This window comes from Haliotis cracherodii, unplaced genomic scaffold (genome assembly GCF_022045235.1).
Source record: "Haliotis cracherodii isolate W230 unplaced genomic scaffold, xgHalCrac1.p SCAF_5, whole genome shotgun sequence".
NCBI lineage: Eukaryota > Metazoa > Mollusca > Gastropoda > Lepetellida > Haliotidae > Haliotis > Haliotis cracherodii.
The window spans coordinates 56,260,202-56,288,014 of NW_027266308.1; the positions used below are offsets into that span (position 1 = coordinate 56,260,202).

The window sequence follows — 27,813 nt, forward strand, 5'->3', positions numbered from 1 at the left end:
TTTTGGAGGCATTTATTCTCCTTTTATGATATTTACACATGAATAGACATTCACAAACATTCTTCATCAGCTGATGATTTCCCTTTGCCTATGATGTCATTAAAATAATTTGGCAGTAAAGATTCACTCGAATTGTTTGGACATTTGTACCAAAAATTACAATTTGATAAATATTCCCCATACATGAACTGACATTCCCCTTTGGCAGGCATAATTCTATTTACCATACAATGTTATTATTTGAAAAAAATGAAAAGTGATGATTGGGTACCAGAATTTCTGATCTTGTTGGAGCTCCTCTGGAAATAGTTTATGATCAGGATCTGAATTTTTTCTGAATATTTTCATTGTCATATATTTTATGTCATAAAAATATACTTCAAAACAAGCAGCAACAGATTTCCACTCCTCGAGGTACTCTTATAAATATATATAATCCAAGACAGCAGACATACAGTAATTTGATCTGGTTAAGGTTGGCATGAGTGGCATACACTTTTCCTCAATTTAAGAATTACAAAATTTCTTAGATCTACCTGTCAGATATTAAACAATACATCATTAAAAATTACTTTTTCAACATAGCAACTTCTTCGAAGCAAAGGGAAATTAACAGTGCCAAACAGCTTTACACAGGGTAGACACAATTTTATGGATAACAACTTCTTTAATACTGTGAAAAGCGACGTTTCGGTATAGACAAGGGTATAAGGATCTATACCGAAACATCGCTTTTTCCAGTATTAAAGAAGTTGTTATCCATAAGATTGTGTCTACCTTGTCATCCGGCAACTTCTAAGTAATGCCTGTCAAACAATTAAGCTTCACACAGTCTGAGACTGGTCATGGAGACGAGGACAATAGAGCACCACAGCTTAAGCAATGTGGAACATGACGAGGCTTGCACACTCAACTTCTGACAAAAATCCAAGCTTCAGACAAATGATTTCTTCCGATTTCAGGAGAAGAATTAATCAAAACGATGGAAATGCTGTGAAGTTAATTTGGTACATGATCAGTATCGAGCAGCAAATAAACATACACCAAGACAAGCATTAGGGATAAAATCTGTGCATCAAAACTTGAACTCCTTGTACTTCTTGGCTGACTTGCCACTGTCTTGCTGCTGCTTCTTCCTTTTCTGAAACAGATAGGAAAGAGAGAGATGTGAAATGAAGTCTGACGGAGATATACATGGAACAGTGCAGATATAACACTGATATGAGTGAGTGAGTGAGTTATGCTTAGCACCGCTTTGAACAGTATTCCAGTTAAACCACAGTGTGTCAGCTAAATGTGGAAGGAAAGTCCGAAGTGATGCAGGTCTCAGACATTTGCCACTTTGCTGAAACCCACAAGCACGGGTATGGTGCTGAGAAACCAAGAAACAATCAGGGTAAACTTGGAATCGCACCCACTATCAAAGGTTTCTACCATGCTGAAGGGATGCAACTCTGCACAGCGAATTGTAGTAAAACAGATATGAAATATAGCCATGAAACAGGATGAGATATGAAACACTAAACGCAGGGCTGTAAATCTTACATTTTGTAGCAAAATCTATCTCTGTAGTAGTGTTGCGATAAGATACACAATACAGTTCATGATGACTGACCACTGTCCATGAATCAAATGCATCATATTCTACTACCAATGAGACTCTTCTAATACAAATTTCGAAATCCTTCATAACAATGGCTTGAGATCTGTTCTTTACAAAATCAATGGTAGAATTCATTTTTACATCCTATAACATGTCCTCATTATTGATACTTGTACCCCCACTCTACCTGTAATGAAGCACAAAGCACAACTACCATGTACCAATTTGAAGTAAAGTTAAAGCTACACTTTTTTTGAAAAAATACCAGTTGGCATGTTATGCCTTAAACAACACAACTATACAGATCATGAGTACATGCAATATAGGTGTAGAGAAATTTAAAATCTTTGTCAATCAACTGAGAATTATTAACTTCATGATCATAAGTTAAGGTCTTTTTAGATAGCGTGACACCTTTTTGAAGTACTGTCAAATTCTCTCAAGATTAGTGCATTTCAAAGCAGATCTCAAAGTCATAATGTATTTTTCCAAATTCAATGCATTTCCAAGAAAAATATCCTAACTTATAAGGTCTTTCAAAGAGATCCTTTGAAAGACAAATAATCTTGTACGAATCCCTTTGAAAGACAAGGTTCCATGAAAGAAACCTTATTCAAGGTCCTATAATTAAATTTTCGTTGTGTTCATGGAAATTCCTGCATTCTGATTAGCTGAATTGGTCACGTGTTATTGCATTCATTTCCCAATGAATGTAAAAAATTAAGCCACGCCCACCGCTGCGCACTACTTTTATTACTTCGGAATGTCGGGGAATCCCAATATTACAGTCGAGGGAATTCCTTTTCTGCTCACGTGTATCGTCATGCACAGGACATTTAGCGACTTTCATGCATATTCATTGTCCAAACTACCCTTTGAAACCGAAGGCCGAGAATGAATGAAACAGCAAACGTGCAGGCTCGCTCGCCAGTTTTTTTCCCCGCTCGCCTCGGTTCAACTTTCATGTCTTCGCGTTTCATTTCTAACTAGCATTTCTCCAACTGTTTTACAGTAATCAGAGAAGTAATGTTTGAATCACGCAGTAAATGACCATGTTATTTGAAACAGCCGCCTTCTCTCGGACATATTTCTTCCGGTTCGTTACAGTCTGACTGTTGCAAGTCTTTTCGCCTCTTGCCTTAATTGACAGGTCAAATGAACATTGTTTTAATCCCACTCTCCATTGATTGGCTACTGACTGTGTCAAGTTATGTGCATAAATTAAACGATCACCTGATTCATGTCATGCCACTGTATGTATTCCTACACCTGGAATGTTCATCAATGCCGTCATTTTTGTCTGTTTTGATATATGCAACTGTTTTGGGTTAAACTATTGTAGATAAAACATGTTTTACGTTGTCGAATTTAATTATAAGCATTGACTGTGTATTTTTTTCGGTTCATTGAGGTATGAATCGAAAAGCCGATGTGCAAACTTTTGTAAGAATCCGCTACGCGGATTCATACAGTTTGCACATCGGTTTTTCGATTCATACCTCAATGAACCGAAAAAAATACACAGTCAATCCTTAATTGAAGGTGAGTGAGGGAGTATGGTTTTACGCCACTTTTTGCAATATACCAGCAATATCACGGCGGGGGACACCAGAAATGGGCTTCACACATTGTACCCATGTCGGGAATCGAACCCGGGTCTTCGGCGTGACGAGCGAACGCTTTAACCACTAGGCTACCCGACCGCCCGTCAGCTGCCTGAGACAAGAGCAAGTGCATTCAAGTGTGAGCCATGGTAACGGTATAAGTGAGACAGGGGTAGTGCTAAAGCGCAGTATTCCAGCAATATCACGGCGGGGGACACCAGAAATGGGCTTCACACATTGTACCCATGTCGGGAATCGATTCTGGGTTTTCGGCATGACGAGCGAACGCTTTAACCATTAGACTACCCGACCGCCCCTCCTTTGAAGGACAGACCTCCCAGTTCAAGGCCCTCCAGACTCACTATTCAGTGAGCTCTGAGACCCGTCTATGCCTGCTTCTGGCTCACCTTCTGCTTGGCGGCGTGTTCAGCCACCATGTCACTCAGGTCCTCCTTCTCCAGCTGTGACTGCTGCTCCCGTACTGTCTGGTCGTACTTCGCCTGCATCGCCGCAGTGTCAAGGTCAAGCTCCTCAGGGTTCAAGGACACTTCAATGCCCTCTGTAGGAACCTTATCGCCCACCTTCTTAGCTGTCACCTGAGAACAAAAGCATCATAACAATCACACACAAAATGGGGGGAGGAGGGTATTTGAATCTACTTGATCCAGTGATCCAGGAACCCCCTAAACCTTCAACATAATGGCTATGTCAAAGATCCCTTGACTAGGCCTAGGCATGGCTACAGCCTGTAAGTGGTAGTTTCCTTACACAGTCAACATCCATGGTGCTGCTACAACCTTCATCTTACACAGAATGCATTAGGCTTAAGAAAATTTAAGAAGTGGTTCTCCGGCAATGACTTTTGAAATATAGGGCGGGTGGCGGTTTCCTTTTTGTTTCGCTTGTTCAAACTAGTATAAAACCAAATAAACAGTTGTGAAACCTGGGAAAGGGCCTCCCTATATAAACAAGCATACAAACTCATATTGCTGCCATGACTATAACACGAGATGCGCAGTAAAGCAGTGCGTATGTAAAGGGAAGTAACTGCGCGCTATATTGGATAGCACTTATTAGGATTTTTTAAATGTTTTTTTTAAAAATGGAAATACAAACAAAACATGCAGCAGACTTTATGTAATGTGGTTGGTGCCTGAGAACCAAGACTATTATATTTTCAGCCTTATTTATACCAGGATTTATACCTAGAGTACGGGGGTTTCATTTCTTCAAATATTTGTGATTGAAGGTTCAGTTTGGGGATGAACTAGAAGCAGTTGGCAACATATGACTGAACTTCGTAGGCCCAAGAAACTGCTGATTTCAACATGCGTGCTGACAACACTCACCCCTGTCATATCATACACATGTGCGGAACCCATCATTGCTCCGCCCACAGCCGTCTTCTTCTCCGGCAGCACAGTGTAGAGAGCAGGTGTGTCGCCTCCCTGGTCCATCGCATCCTCGATACGCCGCTTTCTCAGCTCAATCATCTCCGGTGTCTCCACACCGATAGGTACTGATGTCATGCCGCTTGGAGTCACCAGACTGGAGGATAGAGATGGAATTACATACTACATCAATAACAGACATCTTGCCAGCTGATTGGCATTCAATACATCTTGTGAGTTGGAAATTATGACTTATTTCTATATATGTTTAATCTCATTTTCTCAGTTTCTGTCAACTGATTTGAAGAACCTCGCTTAGTGCTCATTTTCTTGCATACAGTTAAAGTTATATGTGGATCAGTGAATGAAGGCATGTGCTGTAATCCATAGTTATGATGGCTGATGGCATGTGCTGTAATCCATAGTTATGATGGCTGATGGCATATGCTGTAATCCATAGTTATGATGGCTGATGGCATGTGCTGTAATCCATAGTTATGATGGCTGATGGCATGTGCTGTAATCCATAGTTATGATGGCTGATGGCATGTGCTGTAATCCATAGTTATGATGGCTGATGGCATGTGCTGTAATCCATAGTTATGATGGCTGATGGCATGTGAGTGAGTGAGTATGGTTTTACGCCGCTTTTAGCAATATTCCAGCAATATCACAGCGGGGGACACCAGAAATGGGCTTCACACATTGTACCCATGTCAGGAATGGAACCCGGGTCTTCGGCTTGACGAACGAACGCTTTAACCACTAGGCTACCCGACCGCCCCGCTGATGGCATGTGCTGTAATCCATAGCTATGATGGCTGATGGCATGTGCTGTAATCCATAGCTATGATGGCTGATGGCATGTGCTGTAATCCATAGTTATGATGGCTGATGGCATATGCTGTAATCCATAGTTATGATGGCTGATGGCATGTGCTGTAATCCATAGACATGATCACACCAACTCGCATTATTAACCCCCTATTCCCATGGTCACTGGTTATCATGTGTCTACGTACCCCTCAGCTGGCGTCACAAGGCCTGTCTGGTCATCCTCGTCTGACTCTTCCTCCGACTCTTCTTCTGACTCTGATTCTGACTCCAGCTCTCCCCAGTGACTTTTGTCAATCTCCTCCTCCTCTATAGGGGCCTACAACAGTACAACATTCATCTTGAACAGTTCCAACACTAACGCTTCCTCTCTCATGTCTACAGGGGTCACTGATACAAGACATACACCTGTGCGTCAGGTAGACCGTACGTCCTGGCCAGGCAGGGAAACTAACTATGAGACACAAAGGGAAATCCATGTTGCTTTCACTCTTTGCAGCCATGAAACAATGAACTGTTTGTTTGTTTGTTTGTTTGTTTGTTGCTTAACACCGCACTCAGCAATATTCAAGCTATATGACGGCGGTCTGTAAAATAATCGAGTCTGGACCAGACAATCCAGTGATTGACATCTTGAGCATTGATCCATGCAATTGGGATCAATGACATGCATCAACCAAGTCAGCGAGCCTGACCACCCAATCCCGTTAGTCGCCTTTTACGACAAGCATAGTTGCCTTTCACAGCAAGTATTGGTTGCTGAAGACCTATTCTACCCCGGAGCTTCACGGGTCGAAACAATGAACTGCTATGAAGACTGAGCTGTGTAAAAGGAGGGTTGAAATTAACAAAGGTCCACCAGTCAGAGACTACAGAAGAAATCCTTGTGGACTATACCACTTTTACCATTAGGTAGATAGCAACATTGTAGCAGATCATTTCTGTGGACAAGTGAAAATAAACCTATTATTTTTAACCCTGAAAAAAACCCTATCATGTCTTCTTCAAGAACTATGGAATTTTTCCTCATGACAAATATATTTTGGGTTATTTATTCAACATTCAACAATAAGTGTCTAAAGTTGTCTTTGACACAGAAAATAGTAAGGATATTTGTTTCCATTTGGAAATCATCTTATCTATGTCCATGTGAAACAAAGTTATAATTATTAACTTGGCCATAGTAGTTTTTGGATAACATCTCACAGCAGGTTCAAGTAATCAGAAGTACATGTAATGGTTGGTTGGTTGTTTAACGCCGCACTCAGCAATATTCCAGCTATACGACAGTGGTGTGTAAATAATTGAGTCTGGACCAGACAATCCAGTGATTGACATCATGAGCATCGATCCATGCAATTGGGATACAATGACATGCATGAACCAAGTCAGCGAGCCTTTATTCTACCCCGGATCTTCTCGGGTCACATGTAATGGAAGCATGGTGAGAAAAGACAGGAAGTGACTTACTGGGAACTCTCCTCCCTGGGTACCAAACACGTCTCCATACAGCGGCTTTCCGTTCTCGTCCACTGGGGGCTTGCCCCAGCCACCTGCGTGATAGCCGAACGAACAACCCTGCAACACAGCGTGGTGTATAACATCATACATTCAATGTTTAATGGGGGCAAAATATTTTCTAAATGTTCATCAAGTGACCAGAAGAAGCACGCTGACGTGTGCAGACAACAATGATGAAACTGGACAGTGATCTTCTTTGATGCCAGGTTTCTTCTATGACATTCCACACCATGTCCTCATTTCTTTTCATTGACTGAAAAATCCTGGTTGTTACGTGTTGGGTGGAGATAAAATATAGCCATATCTGAATTTATCATTGCAGTCTGTGCCAATACGTTAGGAGAAGCCTGAACTTGATTCTTGGCATCATTTTCATCAGATTTCAGATATTACTATAGACTATTATTTTTTATTTTTTATTATTTATTATTTGTTTGTTGTTTAACGCCGCACTCAGCAATATTCCATTTATATGACGTCGGTCTGTAATTTATCGAGCCTGGACCAGACAATCCAGTGGTTGACATCATGAGCATCGTTCCACAAAAATTGGGACACGATAATATGCATCAACCAAGTCAACGAGTCTGTCCACCCGATCCCGTTAGTTGCCTCTTATGACAAGTGTAGTTGCCTTTTACGGCAAGCATTGGTGACTATTATTAGCTGAACTGACTTGACCCAACACAATGTTTCTAGAGAGCAGTGGCTAAAGTCACAGACTGTCATGGTCGTGAGGCAAGCACATCAGTCCTTTTGTTTACACATGGTATGTCCTATCTTATAAGAAATACAGGATTCAGACAAAAAAGTATCGCTTTATAATGACAATGAGTTATATATACAGACCAACCAACAAGAAATGTGGAATTACATTCACCCAGGGCATTCTTTGTTCCCCATACTTGACATAACATATTCTCTAAGTATCTGTACATGGTACCATCATTTTTACACTTGTGTTGGATCAAGCGGAGGGCAAGTATGAAGGATACATACCTCTGGAATAGGAGCATTGAGTCCTGGTATTTTCAGATTGGGGTAGGATGGAGGAGGGCCATATCTCTGCATAGCAATCAGCCATGGTGGGGGAACCTTGTCCGAGTTCTGAACAAAATACATTCACACATACAGAGATCATCTACATCAATTGGAAAGGTTAGTATCAATTGTATATTTATATGCATAGTGTGAGATAGGATGAGTTTAAAAATAGCAATTTACAATATGTATAGAGACAATAATCCTTCAAATATACCCTGGTGCATAATGAATCTGCTAAGCTTATGTTGTGCAGGATATAGATGAGCTTAATACAAATGTGCTTGATTTACAGACAAGGTGAAGGAGAGAGGTAGATTTTGATATCCCTAAGGTACATTCCAAGACTCACCGCTCCCACTGGCATTCCAAGAGCAACTTTTAAATCATCAGACAGGTTGCCTGGCTTCTTCTCCTTCAATCTGGTCTCGAACTCCTTGCCCTGCAAAGAAAGACCACAAGTGAGTGAGTGAGTTGGGTTTAACACCGCTTTTAACAGTATTCCAGTTATATCGCGGCGTGTCAGCATAATGTGGGAGGAAAGCCTGCAGTGATGCAGGTCTCAGACGTTTACCACTTTGGTGAAACCCACGAGCACGGGTATGGCGCTGACAAACCTAGAAACATAATCGGGGCGAACCTGGGATTTGAACCAGCAATCATAGGTTTCTGGCATGCCCAAGTTAAGTAACTCTGCACAGCAAATCGCGGCGCCTTAGACAACTGGGCCACCCATGCCCCTCACAAAAAACTTTGTTTAGTGTATATCAATCATCTAGGAACAACATATTCTGTTCAATCAACATCAACCATCATAGGATAGACTATGAATAGGGCCTTTGTTTTAACCTCTTAATCTCAAAGAAGGTGAGTGGTTGAGATAAACAATGATAAAAACACAAAGGAAATATTGAAAAAGAAGAAATCATTATTATGTGAAATTTTGGATCTGTGGATATGTTCAAAATAGTCTAATAAACTGCAGGACATGAAATAATATGAGCAACTTAGTTTGTTTGTTTGTTGTTTTACGCAGCAATATTCCAGCTATATGACAGCGGTCTGTAAATAATCGAGTCTGGACCAGACAATCCAGTGATTGACATCACGAGCATTGATCCACACAGTTGGGATACGATGACATGCAACAACCAAGTCAGTGAGCCTGACCATCCAATCCCGTTAGTCGCCCTTATCTGCTTATGGCAAGCATGGGTTACGGAAGACCTATTCCACCCCAGATCTTCACAGGGCAACATTGTTTGAAAACAGGCACCTCTTCTTTTTTTGATTGCTCCTTAACTTGTATGTGTTGTCTTACCTCATAGTACAGATCTCCATGTATTGTCATCTTGGGTTTGGTCTGGAACCTGAAGAAGGCATCATGGAGCTTCTGGTAGTCAATGTCAATCTTGCCCATCTTCGGTCGGACTCGTTCTCGCATCTTGGCCTTCAGCGTCTTTTGATCTTCCTGATGGACAAAACATTGACATATATAAGCTGTATTGCCTTATACAGGTGATGCTCGTATCGTGCTGACAAACCAAACATCAGAATCAGGGTGAATCTGGGATTCAAACCTATGCTTTTGGGATTCTTGCACACTAAGGGAGATAACTCTGTCTTGTTAGTTGTTTAACGCTGCACTCAGCAATATTCCAGCTATATGACAGCGGTCTGTAAATGATAAAGTCTTGACCAGACAATCCGGTGTTTGACATAATGAGCATTGATCTATGCAATAAGGATACGATGACATGCATCAACCAATTCAGCGAGCCCCCTTTCTAATGAAGTAAGGAGTGTGTGGATTCCCCTCCATAGGAGGCATGATCCCTTCAGAACAATGTATACCAAAGCCTGTTTTGTTTTCAAACTGTTTCACAATCACAAGCAGGTAGAGATTATGAATACCTTGGTATCAGTACCCTATGGTAATTGTAGGAGTGGAATACATCAGAAGTAAGTCTGGGTCAAAGTACTGGTATCAACAGTCAGTGCCAAGACTGTTTTGAGCAAATGGGCCCAGGTTTAAGTATATATCTGCACTAGGTGTGAGTGAGTGAGTTGGGTTTAACGCCGCTTTTAACATTATTCCAGTTATATCACAGCGTGTCAGCTTAATGTGGGAGGAAAGCCCGAAGTGATGCAGGTCTCAGACGTTTACCACTTCGGTGAAACCCACAAGCACGGGTATGGTGCTGACAAACCTAGAAACATAATTGGGGCGAACCATGATTCGAACCCACAATCATAGGTTTCTGGTGTGCCCAAGGGACGCAACTCTGCACAGCGAATCGCGGCGCCTTAGACGACTGGGCCACTTGTGCCCTCTATCTGCTCTAGGACCAAACACATACCTTCTCTGCCAGTGCTGCTCTCATCTCCTGTATACCATATCTGCACTAGGACCAAACACTTACCTTCTCTGCCAGTGCTGCTCTCATCTCCTGTATACCATATCTGCACTAGGACCAAACACTTACCTTCTCTGCCAGTGCTGCTCTCATCTCCTGTATACCATATCTGCACTAGGACCATACACTTACCTTCTCTGCCAGTGCTGCTCTCATCTCCTGTATACCATATCTGAACTAGGACCATACACTTAACTTCTCTGCCAGTGCTGCTCTCATCTCCTGTATACCATATCTGAACTAGGACCATACACTTACCTTCTCTGCCAGTGCTGCTCTCATCTCCTGTATACCATATCTGCACTAGGACCATACACTTACCTTCTCTGCCAGTGCTGCTCTCATCTCCTGTATACCATATCTGCACTAGGACCAAACACTTACCTTCTCTGCCAGTGCTGCTCTCATCTCCTGTATACCATATCTGCACTAGGACCATACACTTACCTTCTCTGCCAGTGCTGCTCTCATCTCCTGTATGCCGGTGGCCTTGATAAAGTCGGGCAGCTCGAACGGTGGCTTCTCAATACCTCTCTTGCCCTGCAGGTACTTCCTCTTGTATGACCAGTGGCGGGGAACCGGCACGGTGTTCCTTGTGGCCTGCATGCAAACAGAGGATCTTTCTGAGTGTGTGAGGGTGTTCATGTGATCTTTCTTAACAGGGTGTGTGAGGACTTTAAAAGGAAATTTCTCAACTGAGTGAGAGTGTTAATGTGTCATGTAGCATCAGCCATAGTTAAGCCATAAGGTGAGGTGAGCATGGTGAGGTGAAATGGGTTTAACGTCGCTTCCAAGATTATTGTACACACATAGCGTGTGTATGTGCGTGCATGTACAAGTCTGGATTGATGCCCATTTATAGTACTAGCTCACTGAGATACAATGCTGCAGTTGAACATGAGTACCCCACTCAGACACAGTATACTGAGCCAACCAGTCTTTGTTTCAGCTCTTAACGCCGAGCGCAAGGCAGGGTAACACCAAGTACCATCTTTTAACGTCTTTTCGTATGATGCGGCCTGGGATCAAATGCTGGACCTTCAGGTCTCTGGGCGGATGCTCTACCACTAGGTCTAAGCCATAAGGACATGTGCAATTTACAAATACAAAAAAATATTCTCATCCAAACAATTCAAACAACAGTAACGTAAATAGTAACCTGCTTTAATCTTAATATTTTCAGCAAAATATTTATCATTATCGATTCATTTCTGAATGTGACATGTACGCAATGACATGATATGCCAGTTGGGGGTAGCGTCTGTAGACAGTAGCTGGGGTAGTTACCTTCAGATGGACGAGGAGTCGGGGATCTCTTGCTGTAACATCCTGCATCTCCACCACATCTGGTCGTGTCACCAGCTGTAACATGTAACACACTGTTGTACGTACTTATACCAGGGGAAAGGGGAGACTACAGAATAGGTCACAGCTGTAACACACTGTTGTACGTAGTTATACCAGGGGCATAGGGAGTCAATAGAATAGGTCACAGCTGTAACACATTGTTGTACGTAGTTATACCAGAGGCATAGGGAGTCAATAGAATAGGTCACCAGCTGTAACACACTGTTGTACGTAGTTATACCAGGGGCAAGGGTAGACTGCCCAATAGGTCACAGCTGTAACACACGTAACACACAGTTGTACGTAGTTATACCAGAGGAAAGGGGAGACTACAGAATAGGTCACAGCTGTAACACATGTAACACACTGTTGTACGTAGTTATACCAGGGGCAAGGGGAGACTACACAATAGGTCACAGCTGTAACACATGTAACACACTGTTGTACGTAGTTATACCAGGGGCAAGGGGAGACTACACAATAGGTCACAGCTGTAACACATGTAACACACTGTTGTACGTAGTTATACCAGGGGCAAGGGGAGACTACACAATAGGTCACAGCTGTAACACATGTAACACACTGTTGTACGTAGTTATACCAGGGGTAAAGCGAGTCAATAGAATAGGTCACAGCTGTAACACACTGTTAAAGTAGTTATACCAGGAGTAAGGGGAGACTACAGAACAGGCCACCAGCTGTAACATATGTAACACACTGTTGTAAGGGGAAACTACAGAATAAGGCATAGAGAGGCTACAGAATGAGTCCCAGAGAGCCTCAAGAGTGAAGGTGATATTAAAGGTGACAGAGGTGGGGATAAATAATAACGAAGGATAAACTGTATCAGCACTGTAGATCACTTCAAGGAACTGACCTGTTTGAGCTGTGCCACACTCAGTCGCGTCAGTTTCTTCATCTTTTTCTTCGACAATTTTGGAGTTTCTTCCTCTGGCGGGGCATCCTGAATGACATGAGGAGAGTTAGTGAGTTGGGATAATGACTAGTATTTCAAACAACGCATGGCGTATCCAAATAATGTGACAGGACAGACAAAGTGACACTATAGGAAATCCATGAGCACAGACATGGTACAGACATACCAAAGGCCGTAAGCTATGGGATTCGAGCATGATCAGCTTGGCTAGAGCATGTAATTCTGCAGCTCATAACAGAGTGCCAGATGGTTGAATGAAAGAGTTGTCATCTGAAATAATAACCATGATATGCAGAAAGACTAGATTTTGTCAGACTGACCTTTTGGGGTAGCTAAATTTGTCATGTTGCAATGGAGAGAAACAGAATAGTGTCACAATATGACATACAGTAAACTACGGTTATAACGAACTCAAAGGGACTACTAATTTTAGTTTGATATAACCGTAGTTCGTTATTAGAACATATACAGCATGACTACAGCAAGTAGTCGGGACCAAAAAGTAAGTTTGTTATATCTGTGAGTTCGTTATATGCGTGTTCGTTATAACCGTAGTTCGTTATAAGAACATATACAACATGACTACAGCAAGTAGTCGGGACCAAAAAGTAAGTTCGTTATATCCGTGAGTTCGTTATAAGCGTGTTGGTTATAACCATAGTTTACTGTATATGATAACAGTTTTCGAAATAAAAATAATGTGCCAGGCTGCCATCTTATTGTGACAATGAAATCGAGACATAAAGTTACTGCAGGCCATAAGGACCACTACAAATTTGAAACTATGAGTCCGATATGAAATCTACCAGCCACGGGCCTACAGGCAGGCACTTATTTAAGGACAAAACATCAACATAAACATTGATTTCAATTTTGTTAACATGGTAAAAATAAAAAATAAAAGTGTGATTATCATATTACATAGTAAAGTTTTTCAACTTCTTCAACATGTTCGTACGTAATGAGTATCCTGCAGACAGATAATCGAACTGTATAACATTTTCACCAAACTTCACTTCTACCAGAAAGTAATCTGTACTACAATGGTAGCATCACCTCCAGCACTAAGGCAACTCTGTGCAACAGGGCCTCCATCCACTCACCTCATCATCGCTGTCGCTGTCACTGTCATCCATCTTCGGCACCATTTTCTCCGGCTGTTTCTGCTCAGGTTTCTTCTCCTCAGCTCTCGGCAGTTCCTTGGGCTTCTCTGGCTCAGAAATCTGGAACATACCGGCAGCAACGATTTGAAAAAAAGCTAAAAGGGAATGAGTCAACCAGTGAGGGAGCTACCAAAACATGCACCTTAAATTATTCTGTCTCCCAGTGGGTTCCTAGTATTATTTCTTGCCCGTGAAGAGATCACCCGTTTAATAAACATACAGCTGTATTACACATTGTGTAACACCAAAACGCGTGCTTGTGTACTCTCTGAACACGTTTCACGAACAAATATTGAAAGCTCTCAACATCCCTTGGCTTATTCAATGACACTGCGTATGGAGTTGATAGATCACTGAGAGGAGCTTATGCACACTCGATGACCCCAGCAACCTTGTTGCTAGGCTGACGTCACATGGCATTGTTTCGCCGATGGATCTTGCAACAAAATTCCACAATTTACTTCATCGGGTATTGTGACGTGATTGTAAACTTTGAGGTGCAAGGCCACGTTCCACAAGGCAATCGTATTCTTGCGCAACAACAGTCACTAGTCTAAGTTAAAGTATGTGAGTTGCGATTAGCCCTACGATAATTTTGTGGAACGGACGCCTGAATTCTAAAGGCGGACCGTTGTATGGTTTTAAATTCATACGTTTCAACATCTGACGTGTTTGAAGTATCATTCTGTTAAACTAAATTGTACTATGCCGTGGATCATGTAGGTGTCAGCCTATTCATACTCAACAGTATAATTCTAAAAACATTATAAATGGCAAGTAATAAATAAAATACTAAATTGCTCCCGTGTAAAACCAATTTTATGAAACTCGTTAATAGTTGTGGTATCTAACTCGCTTTCGCTTGTCAGATACCACAACTATTCATTGTTTCATAAAATTGGTATTACACGGGAGCTCATTTAGTATTCTATATTTATCTCCTGTCCTATCACATAACAGAAATAACCAAGCCTGGATAATTTCATAATTCAGTCAAAGAATTGTACGAGACAACTCCATGAGGAGATGGGGATAAACATGACTTTACTTTAGTTCACAATCTGGTTTTATTCTAAATGCTAAGAAAAAGTCAGTATTTATTCTAAATACTGAGAGAAAGTCAATATGATCACCTTGAATGCATCAAATATCATGGCGAAGGTGTGGTAGTTAGGATCCATGGGGTCCAGGTCCAGCTGCTCCTGAACGTACCTACACAAAACAATACAGACATGCTACATATATTAGCATTGTGTACATGTAAGGCACTTCTCACTAGTGACAACTTCATCGCTAATGCTCCAGTGCACCATGGCGTAACAAGGGAAATATGATGATAATATCTTTTAAACCCACTTACTCTATATGTAAGTCCCCATATACTCTATGTTTAAGCCCTCATTTCTCGAGCTCCTTATGTAGTTGAGGCTAAAAAATAACAATCTTGGTTCTCTGGCACCCCCTGCATCATCATTGCACGTTTGGTCTTTAATTCCATTTAAAAAAAAAAAAAAAAAAAAATCATTAATAATTTGAAGTCTAATGGTAGTCAAATACTGCATTCCAGTATTTTACTCATCAAGGAAATACATTAATGTAGGGATGCGCTTTCTCAGGTTGATTGTACACAATTGTTTATTTGGTTAAGCTACTGTTTGTTTGGTTACATATCATTTTGAACTAGCATTACTCTAGTGGTTAAATCATTCGCTCGTCACGCCAAAGACTCGGGGTTCGATTCCCAAAATGGGTACAATATGTGAAGCCCATTTCTGGTGTTCCCCGCCGTGATATTTCTGGAATATTGCTAAAAGCGACGTAAAACCATACTCACTCACTCACTCACTCACACCCTAGCTCCCAACTTAGTGTGTACAGGTCCCTCCTTACTCTAGCTCTCTACTTACTGTGTACAGCCCCTCCTTACTCAAGCATCCTACCTACTCTGTGTCCTCCTTACTCTAGCTCCCTACTTACTCTGAGTATAGCCCCTCCTTACTCTAGCTCTCTACTTACTGTGTACAGCCCCTCCTTACTCAAACATCCTACCTACTCTGTGTCCTCCTTACTCTAGCTCCCTACTTACTCTGAGTATAGCCCCTCCTTACTCTAGCTCTCTACTTACTGTGTACAGCCCCTCCTTACTCAAGCATCCTACCTACTCTGTGTCCTCCTTACTCTAGCTCCCTACTTACTCTGAGTATAGTCCCTCCTTACTCCAGCTCTCTACTTAGTGTGTACAGCCCTTCCTTACTCAAGCATCCTACCTACTCTGTGTCCTCCTTACTCTAGCTCACTCCTTACTCTGAGTATAGTCCCTCCTTACTCCAGCTCTCTACTTACTGTGTACAGCCCCTCCTTACTCAAACATCCTACCTACTCTGTGTCCTCCTTACTCTAGCTCCCTACTTACTCTGAATATAGCCCCTCCTTTCTCTAGCTCCCTACTTACTCTGAGTATAGCCCCTCCTTACTCTAGCTCTCTACTTACTTTGTACAGCTGCTCCTTACTCAAGCATCCTACCTACTCTGTGTCCTCCTTACTCTAGCTCCCTACTTACTCTGAGTATAGCCCCTCCTTACTCCAGCTCCCTACTTACTGTGTACAGACCCTCCTTACTCAAGCATCCTGCCTACTGTGTCCTCCTTACTCAAGCTCACTCCTTACTCTGAGTATAGTCCCTCCTTACTCTAGCTCACTCCTTACTCTGAGTATAGCCCCTCCTTACTCCAGCCCCCTACTTACTGTGTACAGCACCTCCTTACACAAGCATCCCACCTACTCTGTGTCCTCCTTAATCTAGCTCTCTCCTTACTCTGAGTATAGCCCCTCCTTACTCTAGCCCCCTACTTACTCTATGTGAACATGTTCTTCATCTCTCTTCTCCGAGTCCTGCTCAATCCTCTTCTGCAGTTTTTGCTCCTGCAAACGACTTCTCTTTGCCTTCTTCTTTTTCTTCTTGCGCCGCTTGTTCTTGGACTGCCAGGGGAAAGTTACAGTAAATACCAAACAAAAGCATCATCAGTGAAAAACTTCAGAAAATTTCCTGGGCAACAATCATAGAACGAGAAAACCTTTACACACTAAAAATCAAAACGATATCAACACAATAAAAGTTGACCTGATCAGCCACATATACTATGCAAACATGGTAGGGGATATTTTGTTTTGAGCTGAAACTACAGGAAAATACACAGATGTCTGGCAACGAAAGCAAGTGATTTATGTGGCAAGATCATTTTCAAAGAAATCATGCTCCCCAAATCAGTCATTAAGCATGTGACCTCAGATTTACCACTGTCACTCAGACTTGGACGTGAGCAGACGCATATTGTCATCTTGGAAGCAAATGCTCAAAGACACTTTATGAAACACATTTAATCATTAATGAAGCACAGATGGAATTTGTGTGCACAAAGTCCACTTGTCATCCCACAACTTACAGCATGTCACTTGAATCAGAGGCGTCAAATGTCTAGGGAACATCAGCACTGGGATAATCAAGGTTCACTCTCGACTTCCATGACCGAAGGAAATGAGTTTGGAGATGTCCTAATGAGCATTTTAAGGACGTTAACGTTGTACAGCATGGTTGTTTTGGGGGTGTGGTCTATAATGGTATGGGGTGGTATAACAATGACTTGCCGAACTGCGCTCCATACTGTCCATGGCAGATTCACAGGTCAACGCTATCAGGAATACAACAATGCATCACAACATGATGAGCAACGTTTCATCTTTCAAGACAATAATGCCTGTGTTCATCATGCCAGAATTGTGACCCAATTCCTCCAACAGCAAAACATCCATGTCATGCCATGGCCAGCACTCAGTCCTGACCTTTAGCCTAATGAACATTTCTGGGATGCCACTGGCAGACTGTGGAGTGGAGGTGAGGTGAGGTGAAATTGGGTTTAACGTCACGTCCAAGATTATTGCACTTATATAGCGACGTACATGTACGTGTGTGTGTTTGTGTGGCTACTTGTACTAGTCCGAACTGATGCCGATTTATAGTGCTAGCCCACTGAGATACCATGCCGCAGTTTAACATGAATACCCCACTCAGACACAGTATACTGACTCCGAGCCGACCAGTCCTTGTTTTAGCCCCTTAATGCCGAGCGCCAGACAGGGTAACAACAAGTACCATCTTTTAACGTCTGCCTACTCCCCAGCAGATATGATCATGTCATTTCCATTTGCTGGTACCATGTAGATCAGAAAATATGTCTGGATGATTCCCACTATCCGATACTGTTTTTCCATAGTATATTTGGTGGATCACGTCAGTCAAAATATGGGACAATAGATATCATACCTCCTTGGCACTCTTAGACGGTGCTTCCTTGACCTCCTCCTCCTCCTCTTCCTCGTCAACGTCTGCCTCCAGGTCCTGTCTCTCATCCTCGTCATCATCATAGTCTTGGTCATCATCGTCATCTGGGATATACACGAGGAATGGTCATGATATATTCCTACAGACCTCAGCAACACTGAACATTTGCATCATACCAGTCTTAACATAGGCATAAATGTTAAATGTCTTCTCAGGATACCAACAAGTGGACACAGACTCGGCATCTGGCTTGTCTAACATGTCGACACAGACTTGGCATCTGGCTTGTCTAACATGTCTACACAGACTTGGCATCTGGCTTGTCTAACATGTCGACACAGACTTGGCATCTGGCTTGTCTAACATGTCGACACAGACTTGGCATCTGGCTTGTCTAACATGTCGACACAGACTTGGCATCTGGCTTGTCTAACATGTCTACAAAGACTTGGCATCTGGCTTGTCTAACATGTTGACACAGACTTGGCATCTGGCTTGTTTAACATTTCTACACAGACTTGGCATCTGGCTTGTGTAACATGTCTACACAGACTCACCATCTGGCTTGTCTGACACGTCTACACAGACTCACCATCTGGCTTGTCTAACATGTCTACACAGACTCACCATCTGGCTTATCTGACACGTCTACACTCACCATCTGGCTTGTCTAACATGTCTACACAGACTCACCATCTGGCTTGTCTGACATGTCGACACTAACCATCTGGCTTGTCTAACATGTCTACACAGACTCACCATCTGGCTTGTCTGACATGTCAACACTCACCATATGGCTTGTCTAACATGTCTACACAGACTCACCATCTGGCTTGTCTGACATGTCAACACTCACCATATGGCTTGTCTAACATGTCTACACAGACTTGGCATCTGGCTTGTCTAACATGTCTACACAGACTCACCATCTGGCTTGTCTGACACATCTACACAGACTCACCATCTGGCTTGTCTAACATGTCTACACAGACTCACCATCTGGCTTATCTGACACGTCTACACTCACCATCTGGCTTGTCTAACATGTCTACACAGACTCACCATCTGGCTTGTCTGACATGTCAACACTAACCATCTGGCTTGTCTAACATGTCTACACAGACTCACCATCTGGCTTGTCTGACATGTCAACACTCACCATATGGCTTGTCTAACATGTCTACACAGACTCACCATCTGGCTTGTCTGACATGTCAACACTCACCATCTGGCTTGTCTAACATGTCTACACAGACTCACCATCTGGCTTGTCTGACACGTCTACACAGACTCACCATCTGGCTTGTCTAACATGTCTACACAGACTCACCATCTGGCTTATCTGACACGTCTACACTCACCATCTGGCTTGTCTAACATGTCTACACAGACTCACCATCTGGCTTGTCTGACATGTCAACACTAACCATCTGGCTTGTCTAACATGTCTACACAGACTCACCATCTGGCTTGTCTGACATGTCAACACTCACCATATGGCTTGTCTAACATGTCTACACAGACTCACCATCTGGCTTGTCTGACATGTCGACACTCACCATATGGCTTGTCTAACATGTCTACACAGACTTGGCATCTGGCTTGTCTAACATGTCTACACAGACTCACCATCTGGCTTGTCTGACACGTCTACACAGACTCACCATCTGGCTTGTCTAACATGTCTACACAGACTCACCATCTGGCTTATCTGACACGTCTACACTCACCATCTGGCTTGTCTAACATGTCTACACAGACTCACCATCTGGCTTGTCTGACATGTCAACACTAACCATCTGGCTTGTCTAACATGTCTACACAGACTCACCATCTGGCTTGTCTGACTTGTCAACACTCACCATATGGCTTGTCTAACATGTCTACACAGACTCACCATATGGCTTGTCTGACATGTCAACACTCACCATCTGGCTTGTCTAACATGTCTACACAGACTCACCATCTGGCTTATCTGACACGTCTACGATCACCATCTGGCTTGTCTAACATGTCTACACAGACTCACCATCTGGCTTATCTGACACGTCTACGATCACCATCTGGCTTGTCTAACATGTCTACACAGACTCACCATCTGGCTTGTCTGACATGTCAACACTCACCATCTGGCTTGTCTAACATGTCTACACAGACTTGGCATCTGGCTTGTCTGACATGTCTACACAGACTTGGCATCTGGCTTGTCTAACATGTCTACACAGACTTGGCATCTGGCTTGTTTAACATGTCTACACAGACTTGGCATCTGGCTTGTCTAAGAAGTCTACACTCACCATCTGGTTTGTCGAGGTGCTCCAGCTCCTCTGGGGTGACTCCCACTTCCTGGGCCCGCACGGTCTTGAACTCAAGAACCTTCTCCAGAGCTTGGGGCAGGCGGATTTCCTTGGGCAGTGGCTGGGGTGGGCGTTGCTCCATCTGAAGTAAACATGACTTGTTCTGTTTCCATAATTTTACACATGTGATCTATGATCTATGAGATCTATGAGTATTGCTAGAGGGCTCCACAAACTTACCTGTCATGGCAAAACATTAGTGGACAGGCCTCTCCACAGTGAATGATTGTGTATTGACAATTTTGTTTTTTGTTTATACTTACCCACTCCCACCTGATATATTAGTTGGAATTGTTTATAAATTAATCATGCTTTGCAAATGTTCCTCAATATGACAAATGGCAGAAGTACTTTGAACAGGCTTCTAAGACAAGAACGTAGATTAAAAACCCACCACAGCACTGGATGTAAGTACAACATTATATTTATAACTCACAGGCGTCATCGATTGTTTGTCATCCAGCTGAGGAGGTGGCAGTCTTGGGGGAGGTCCACCATGTTGTGGGGGAGGTCCACCATGTTGTGGGGGAGGTCCACCATGTTGTGGGGGAGGTCCACCATGTTGTGGGGGCGGCTGTTGACTCCCTGGGGGGCCTCCCATCATAGGTGGTGGTCGCACTCCCTGTTGTGGGGGTCCTTGGGGAGGGTGGGGCGGGATACCCTGTGGTGGGATGCCCTGTGGCGGGACACCTGGGGGTCCTGCTGGAGATGAAGAAGGCATCCCCATCGGGTGTGGCGGCATCTGCCCCTGGGGTGGGGGGCCTGGCTGAGAGACTGGAGGAGGCGGCTGTATGGGGGCCGGCCCGGGCTGGGACATCTGGTTGGGATGGGGCATGCCTTGATTAGGTCCAGGTCCTGGGGAACGTAACAACATGATGATGGAATGTTTCATACAGCCTCAGTCGGCAATATCAACCTTAAAAGTCATCACACTGTGAACAGACAAACCAGTGGTTGATGGTGGGAAAACCAACTTATTCCATCTGGGTATGATGACACATGGTCAACGCTGACTGCTTATTTCTCATGGTGGTGGTGGTGGTGGGGGGGGCACGGGTGGCCCAGTCGTCTAAGGCGCCGTGATTCGCTGTGCAGAGTTGCGTCCCTTGGGCATGCCAGAAACCTATGATTGTGGGTTCAAATCCTGGTTCGCCCCGATTATGTTTCTAGGTTTGTCAGCACCATACCCATGCTCAAGGGTTTCACCGAGGTGGTAAATGTCTGAGACCTGCATCAATTCGGGCTTTCCTCCCACATTAATCTGATACGCAGTGATAAAACTGGAAAACTGTTAAAAGCGACGTTAAACCGAACTCACTCACTCTCTCACTCATGGCGGGCACCTATTTACTAACACTTCACAGGCAGCATCCACTAAATCTTGAAACCACCAAATCAACTCAGTTTATAGCATAAGCACAGAGTAGAAGGGGCCTATTTAGCCATTACAATCCAACAAAGGCAGAGTACATGGTGCACAGCATTGTTAGTTATTTATAAGGAGCTGCACCACTTGTCTTGTTGAGGCATTCATATGATGCATATCGTGAGTGAGTTTGGTTTTACACCGCTTTTAGCAATATTCCAGCAATATCACGACGGGTGACACCAGAAATGGGCTTCACACAATCGGGAATCGAACCCAGGTCTTCGGCGTGACGAGCGAACGCTTTAACCACTAGGCTACCCGACCGCCCCATCATGTATATCGGCGGCTGCAGTATACTTTCACTTCTTTGCTGTGACGCCATACTTTTCCATATCAGTATTCACAGAATATATAGCCAACACTCGCCACTGACCTGATTGTTGATTTTCCATCATCACCATTGGCTGATGAGGTCTGTCAAAATGGATCTGTAATTGAGAAGGTATATAATTACGTACCAAACATGCCAAAAGATAATAATGAAGAGGACATTAAGCCACATGGAACAATTAGCCAATGTAATGTTATGCTGAAGCAAGCAATATTCCAGCTTGGATATGGGCCAGGCAAAAAAGTGGTTGATAGCAGGAGCAACAACCCATGCCTTGAGTTAGTTTCTACCGCTGAATATGTGTGCCAAAATGTGTGTCCCACATTTTTTATCCACTAGTCCTTATAATGATAACATATACAAAACCCTTAAAAAAAGGCAAATTTCTATTAGTCCTTATGATACCTTAACTATTGGGCAGTTTGGCAAGGACTAGAGAACTAGTGCCAATTTCTAATGCTGCATATTGTGACCGCCCAATACCCAACTCTGTTGGTCCTAACTTTGGCTGTGGGGGACTTATTCTGCCCTGGAATCCAAAAACTTTTATCATGTCTGGACCAGAAAAAACAGTGACTTATATTTGGAGCATGCCGTTGGGTTTACGATGACACGCTATCAACCACGTCACCGAGTCTGACCGATGATCCATTAAATCGCCCTGTACGACAAGCATAGGTTGCTGGGGACCAATTTAATTAAATCTATTGGTGAAACAGCATTATAATCCAGTAGTCTCACCACCTGCTCCCTGATCTTCTCGATCTCCAACATCTGCTGCTGCTGCATCACCTTATGCATCAATTCTGGACTCATCCCTTCCTCCATACCTGGCGGTAAGGCTCTGGGGATATTTGGAGGGACGCCTTGCGGCATTCCCTGGGGAGGCCGCGGAGGAACGCCAGGCGGAACACCTTGTGGAGGAACACCGGGTACGGACTGCGGCACACCTTGTGGTACGTTGTGTGGCACCTGTGGAGGAGGCATACCTGGTGGCCCGGGGGGACCAATACCCTGACCCATAGGCTGGGGGACAGGCGGGAGACCCTGGGGGCCTCCTTGGGGCATCTGTGGGGGCATCGGTGGTGCAATCTGCTGGGGTACAGGGGGAGGCCCAGTTGGTGGCATCCCCTGGGGCATACCTGGAGGCACACCCTGCATCTGCTGCTGCATGGGCTGTGGGACTCCGGGGGGTGGGGCGAACACCATCATGGTTGCGTCCTTCTGACGCTCTGCTTCCAGCATCTGTTGTTGAAGCATTACTTTCCTCTGCAGGTCATCATCAAAGCGACCAACATTCATTTCATCTTCCATTTCTGAAATCAATCATGTTATTTCTCATCATGCTCATAGCATGTAAAGCCTCAGTGTTCAATACATCATGATACATAGTGTATGTCATTGGTTACAGTTTCTGGTTTTCACAGCTTCACTGAAGAACATAATAGCTTGTTAACTTTTACAGTTGACATGAGGGGATGGAGACACATGAAAAGCATTTGCTAAAAGATGTCAATTCCAAGATGGGTGGGCCAAATGATGTATATAATGTGCAATGAACAGAAGACTTCGTAATGTTTTCATTTTCTTTTATCTTTTTATTCTTTATAGTTTCACAAACTTTCAGCAATATTCCAGCAGGGGACACCAGGAACAGTCTTCTAGCATCATGTGGGGAACGGAACCACTTGGCTATTATCATGACAACGCTTGGTTATCAGCCCGTAACATACTTAAGGCCATAGGCATAATGTTGTATATCTTTACTAAGTAGACAGAATATACAACTCACTCTTGACTCCCCAAGAAGTAAAATCTCTTCAAATAACACTAAGGAATTGTTGTTTACTTTGAACATTCAAAGTGAATGGAAAGTGTTGCAAGCAGGAAAGTACTGTGAAAACTGCGAGTGGCACACATTTGCAACACTTTTATGACATAGTTATTTTTGCAGACCAACAACCAACAAAAAACGTAAGGAGGCATATTTCGTTGAGTCATTTCCATACATTGTCAAACCAGGCAGTACATGATTAAATACATGATCCCTCATATTATGTTTCCTTAACTATATCTAGTCACTCGGTGTCCATAGTCTGATAGACTACCCGCCAATCTTGTCAAGTTATCTACACGGTGAAGGCCAAACATACACCAGACAAGGTGTCGCAAAACATTCCAGATGAACTTAAGGCAATTGTAAGACACTTGCAATAATTTCAAGGTGCAAAACTTTCCAGATTTACAGTATTGGCAGTGAAATTATACACACAATGTAGTAATGTGACTGTCTTCCAAGTTTTCCTTTGTTGTCAATTCTTCCAGTTTTTATGATACTTTTAAAAAAACAAACACAAATCTCATTTTAATCTACATGCCATACCGAAACTCCACTGTAGTACATATCCTACCAAAATGCTATCTCTCTGAGAATTCTGAGCCTTTCAGTTTTGGACATGTCACAATCATGACAAACAAGGTGTATTTTTTTAAATATACATTTTCCTGGCATGAACAAATCTGAATCCCATTAATTCACATTGCCACACATCGTACCAATTTTTTGTCTTCCTAGTTTCTCAGTAGACAATTTTCTAAGAGTTTTAAGGCTTTTCCTTTTAGCGGTTTGAAAACAAAGAGCCATGATATAAGCTCACTAGGACCTTCGGTCCTGGTCAAATGAAAATGTTAAGATAAGCAGTTAGGTACAATACATCTTCCCGAGGCAAGAGAGCTAACTGATCTTTAAAAGTCCAGTTTCCACCCAACATTTTGGCTGGAATTCCTGAGCTCGATAGTAGCGCCACCAGTGTTTATTACAAGTTATGTCGCTTTTAAGCCTCTCCCATGGACCAGTCAGATTCCATCACTTGCATTTGTTTCAAACAAAACGGTGGCGCCCAGTCAAGACGATCTGATCGTTAATCAAGATCTATGTTGTGATAAAACGGGTCTTACATCGCGAAGTCCATCAAATCACGCGGGCACCTTTATTCAAAAACATGAAAAGGTTTGGAAAATATCTGTTGACAACAAGTTGGTGGTGCACATTCTTTGCAAATACTGCAATCGAACAAAATCTGCGCGACAGTTTTCGAACTGGATTTCGATGTAGTTGCGCGATTTTGATTGGATTATGGATAGACTCATTAGTCCAGTCAAAATGTAACTCCATAATACCAGCCTAGTTCGGCAAGGGTGGAAACTGGACTTTTATAGTCAGTTAACTCTCTTGTCTCGGTAAGATGGGTAGAATAGCATATAACTGATCTGTATTGAGGAAAGTTCTTATTATATTTTAACACCATTCATTTGATAACAGTATTATCATTGTAGTATCATAATGATTAGGTTACTAGTATCACAATGATTTCAAAAAGTATTCCCACATTACACAAAGGTTGCAGGTTTACTCACCATCTTCTGGAAGATCATCCATATCATCCATTCCCTGTGGAAAGGTATTGAAATATTCTTAGTGATGGTAATCATGGTAATCAATGGTAATAAGCATCATGTTTTACTCATATATCAAGTATACATGCAGTGTTGGTCAGATCAATCAGATTTCTTGCCTTGATTTTCTAGGCCACAAAAATAAAACATTCACATCTAATACTGACCAGAATTCAATTCCACAATGTGATTTACCACTTTGGCATGACTTGGTTGTTATTGTGTGGTTTTAATATTACTTCATGAGTTACAGGGGGCACAAGGGACAGAGATGCGTCCCCTGGGCACGCCAGAAACCTATAATAGTGGGTTTGATTACTGGTTTGCCTGATTATGTTTCTAGGTTTCATGAAACCATAGCCATGTGCATGGGTTATTCCAAAGTAGAAACCATCTGAGACCTGCATCACTTCATGCTTTCCTCCAACATCAAGCTGACATGCAATGATATAACCGGAATACTGTTCAGTGTGGCATAAAACACTGACAGTATTTACATCAACTGATCATTAGGCAAATTAATTAATTTCCAGTTAAAAGACTCTACTCACAGCCATTCTGTTATGTGATTCTTCTTTAATGAGTTTCAATTCTGAAAAGAAAAATCGAGTATGATCATTAACATAATCATATTTATGAAACATTAGTGTGTGTTTTAATCAAATCAAGTACCATGTGTACTTGTCATATCTATGTGTGCAGGAGGGTTTCTTGTGCTATTTGTATTTCAATCCTGGGTAAATGTCTGGGCATTTTCTGAAGAGGTTTCGATCAAATTATTCATCCTAAAAACCTGTATCAACTTCCAGTTGGTCTAAACAAAACCAGCAGTAAATAGGCCACCATTTTTTCCATTTTTGTCCATATCCAGGTTGTATCAATTTGGGGTGTATTCCACTTTACCAGGCACACATTTCCATTTCAATTAGCTAGCATGGACGATCAAATTTACACTGACAGCTTGAAGCTAAGCTAGGCAAACGAGTTTATCAGAAATAATTAGTGCTCATTAACCAAATAATTAGCACTGAGTTGTTTACATTTGTGTGCATGCACACAGCCATTTTCTGTGAAAAACTTGAAACTTGAAAAAAGTTGTACAGATTTTCCTCAGAATAACCATGATTACATCAGACATGTCAGATTAATTTGTCACAGTTGTCGTTTGATTGGCAAGTGGAAATTTGTAAACACTGTATAGTCTCCAGGCACCACATGAACTAGGATGGTAAGATGTTTTTCAAACATTTTTGTCAAAGTTCAGACATTGATGCTTTAATGAGTAAGTGGGTTGGGATTTACACCGCTTTTGGCACTGTGGAGGCAATCTCAATGTCTTCAAGCATTGTACCCACGTGCAGAATTGAACACGAGTCTTGGTGTGACAAGCAAACACTTTAACCACTAAGCTACCTCATTACCCAACAATGTTGCAATGTTATTACAGTTGATCACATTCGTTGAACATCTGACTGATAGGCGATAAGTTTTTCTACAGGGTTAGAGTCAGTAGGACGTGATCTGTTTTCCCGTTTGGGCCATGCTTCATTCAAACACTAACGACTGCACTTTTCAATGACAACTCAATACAGGATTGCATCAATCAAACGACACGGGCTAGTTCTACTATTTTGAGAGAGGGGGGCCTTGGTAGGCAATATTTATAAACGATAGAATACTGGTGCGCATACCAGTAATAAACAATACACTTCCACCATGTTGCAGGTGCGCGAAAACTGAGACTGGAGTCACGAATAAAAACAATGAAATTGCTGATGTAGCATGTTCTCTATAATCGCAATATATTAACATAGTGATCAAATGTTTCGAAAATCTACACCTACCAATGCCAGAGAACCCAATCTGTATTATCCAAATCACTGTATTTGTCAATAGATCGTTTCACGTTTTCCCTACGACGCCATTTTACGTTTGGTTACCTCGGTTCATGATGGTCGTCAAAGAAAACCTTTTCTAAAAAAATGTATCCAAAACTTACATCGTATTGTATCAGAATACACAAAATAAAAAAGAATCAAATA

The 27,813-nt window shown here is 42.5% G+C and overlaps 1 protein-coding gene across 1 annotated transcript; it reads right to left on the reverse strand.

The window, feature by feature from the left end:
• Nucleotides 1-27,705, reverse strand: LOC139442533 (splicing factor 3B subunit 2-like). Its single transcript, XM_071223351.1, has 22 exons — nt 27,616-27,705; nt 26,323-26,363; nt 25,733-25,766; nt 23,057-23,631; nt 22,358-22,412; nt 20,992-21,410; nt 20,496-20,637; nt 18,181-18,302; nt 16,714-16,838; nt 14,992-15,070; nt 13,799-13,918; nt 12,636-12,722; nt 11,699-11,773; nt 10,859-11,011; nt 9,316-9,465; nt 8,347-8,436; nt 7,953-8,060; nt 6,903-7,010; nt 5,621-5,751; nt 4,557-4,755; nt 3,615-3,803; nt 1-1,141 (listed from the first exon to the last, which is right to left on the reverse strand). Exons 2-22 carry the CDS (start codon nt 26,326-26,328, stop codon nt 1,076-1,078), a joined length of 3,033 nt encoding a protein of 1,010 aa, XP_071079452.1. The 5' UTR covers nt 26,329-26,363; nt 27,616-27,705; the 3' UTR covers nt 1-1,075.
• Between the last annotated feature and the right edge of the window lie 108 nt (nt 27,706-27,813).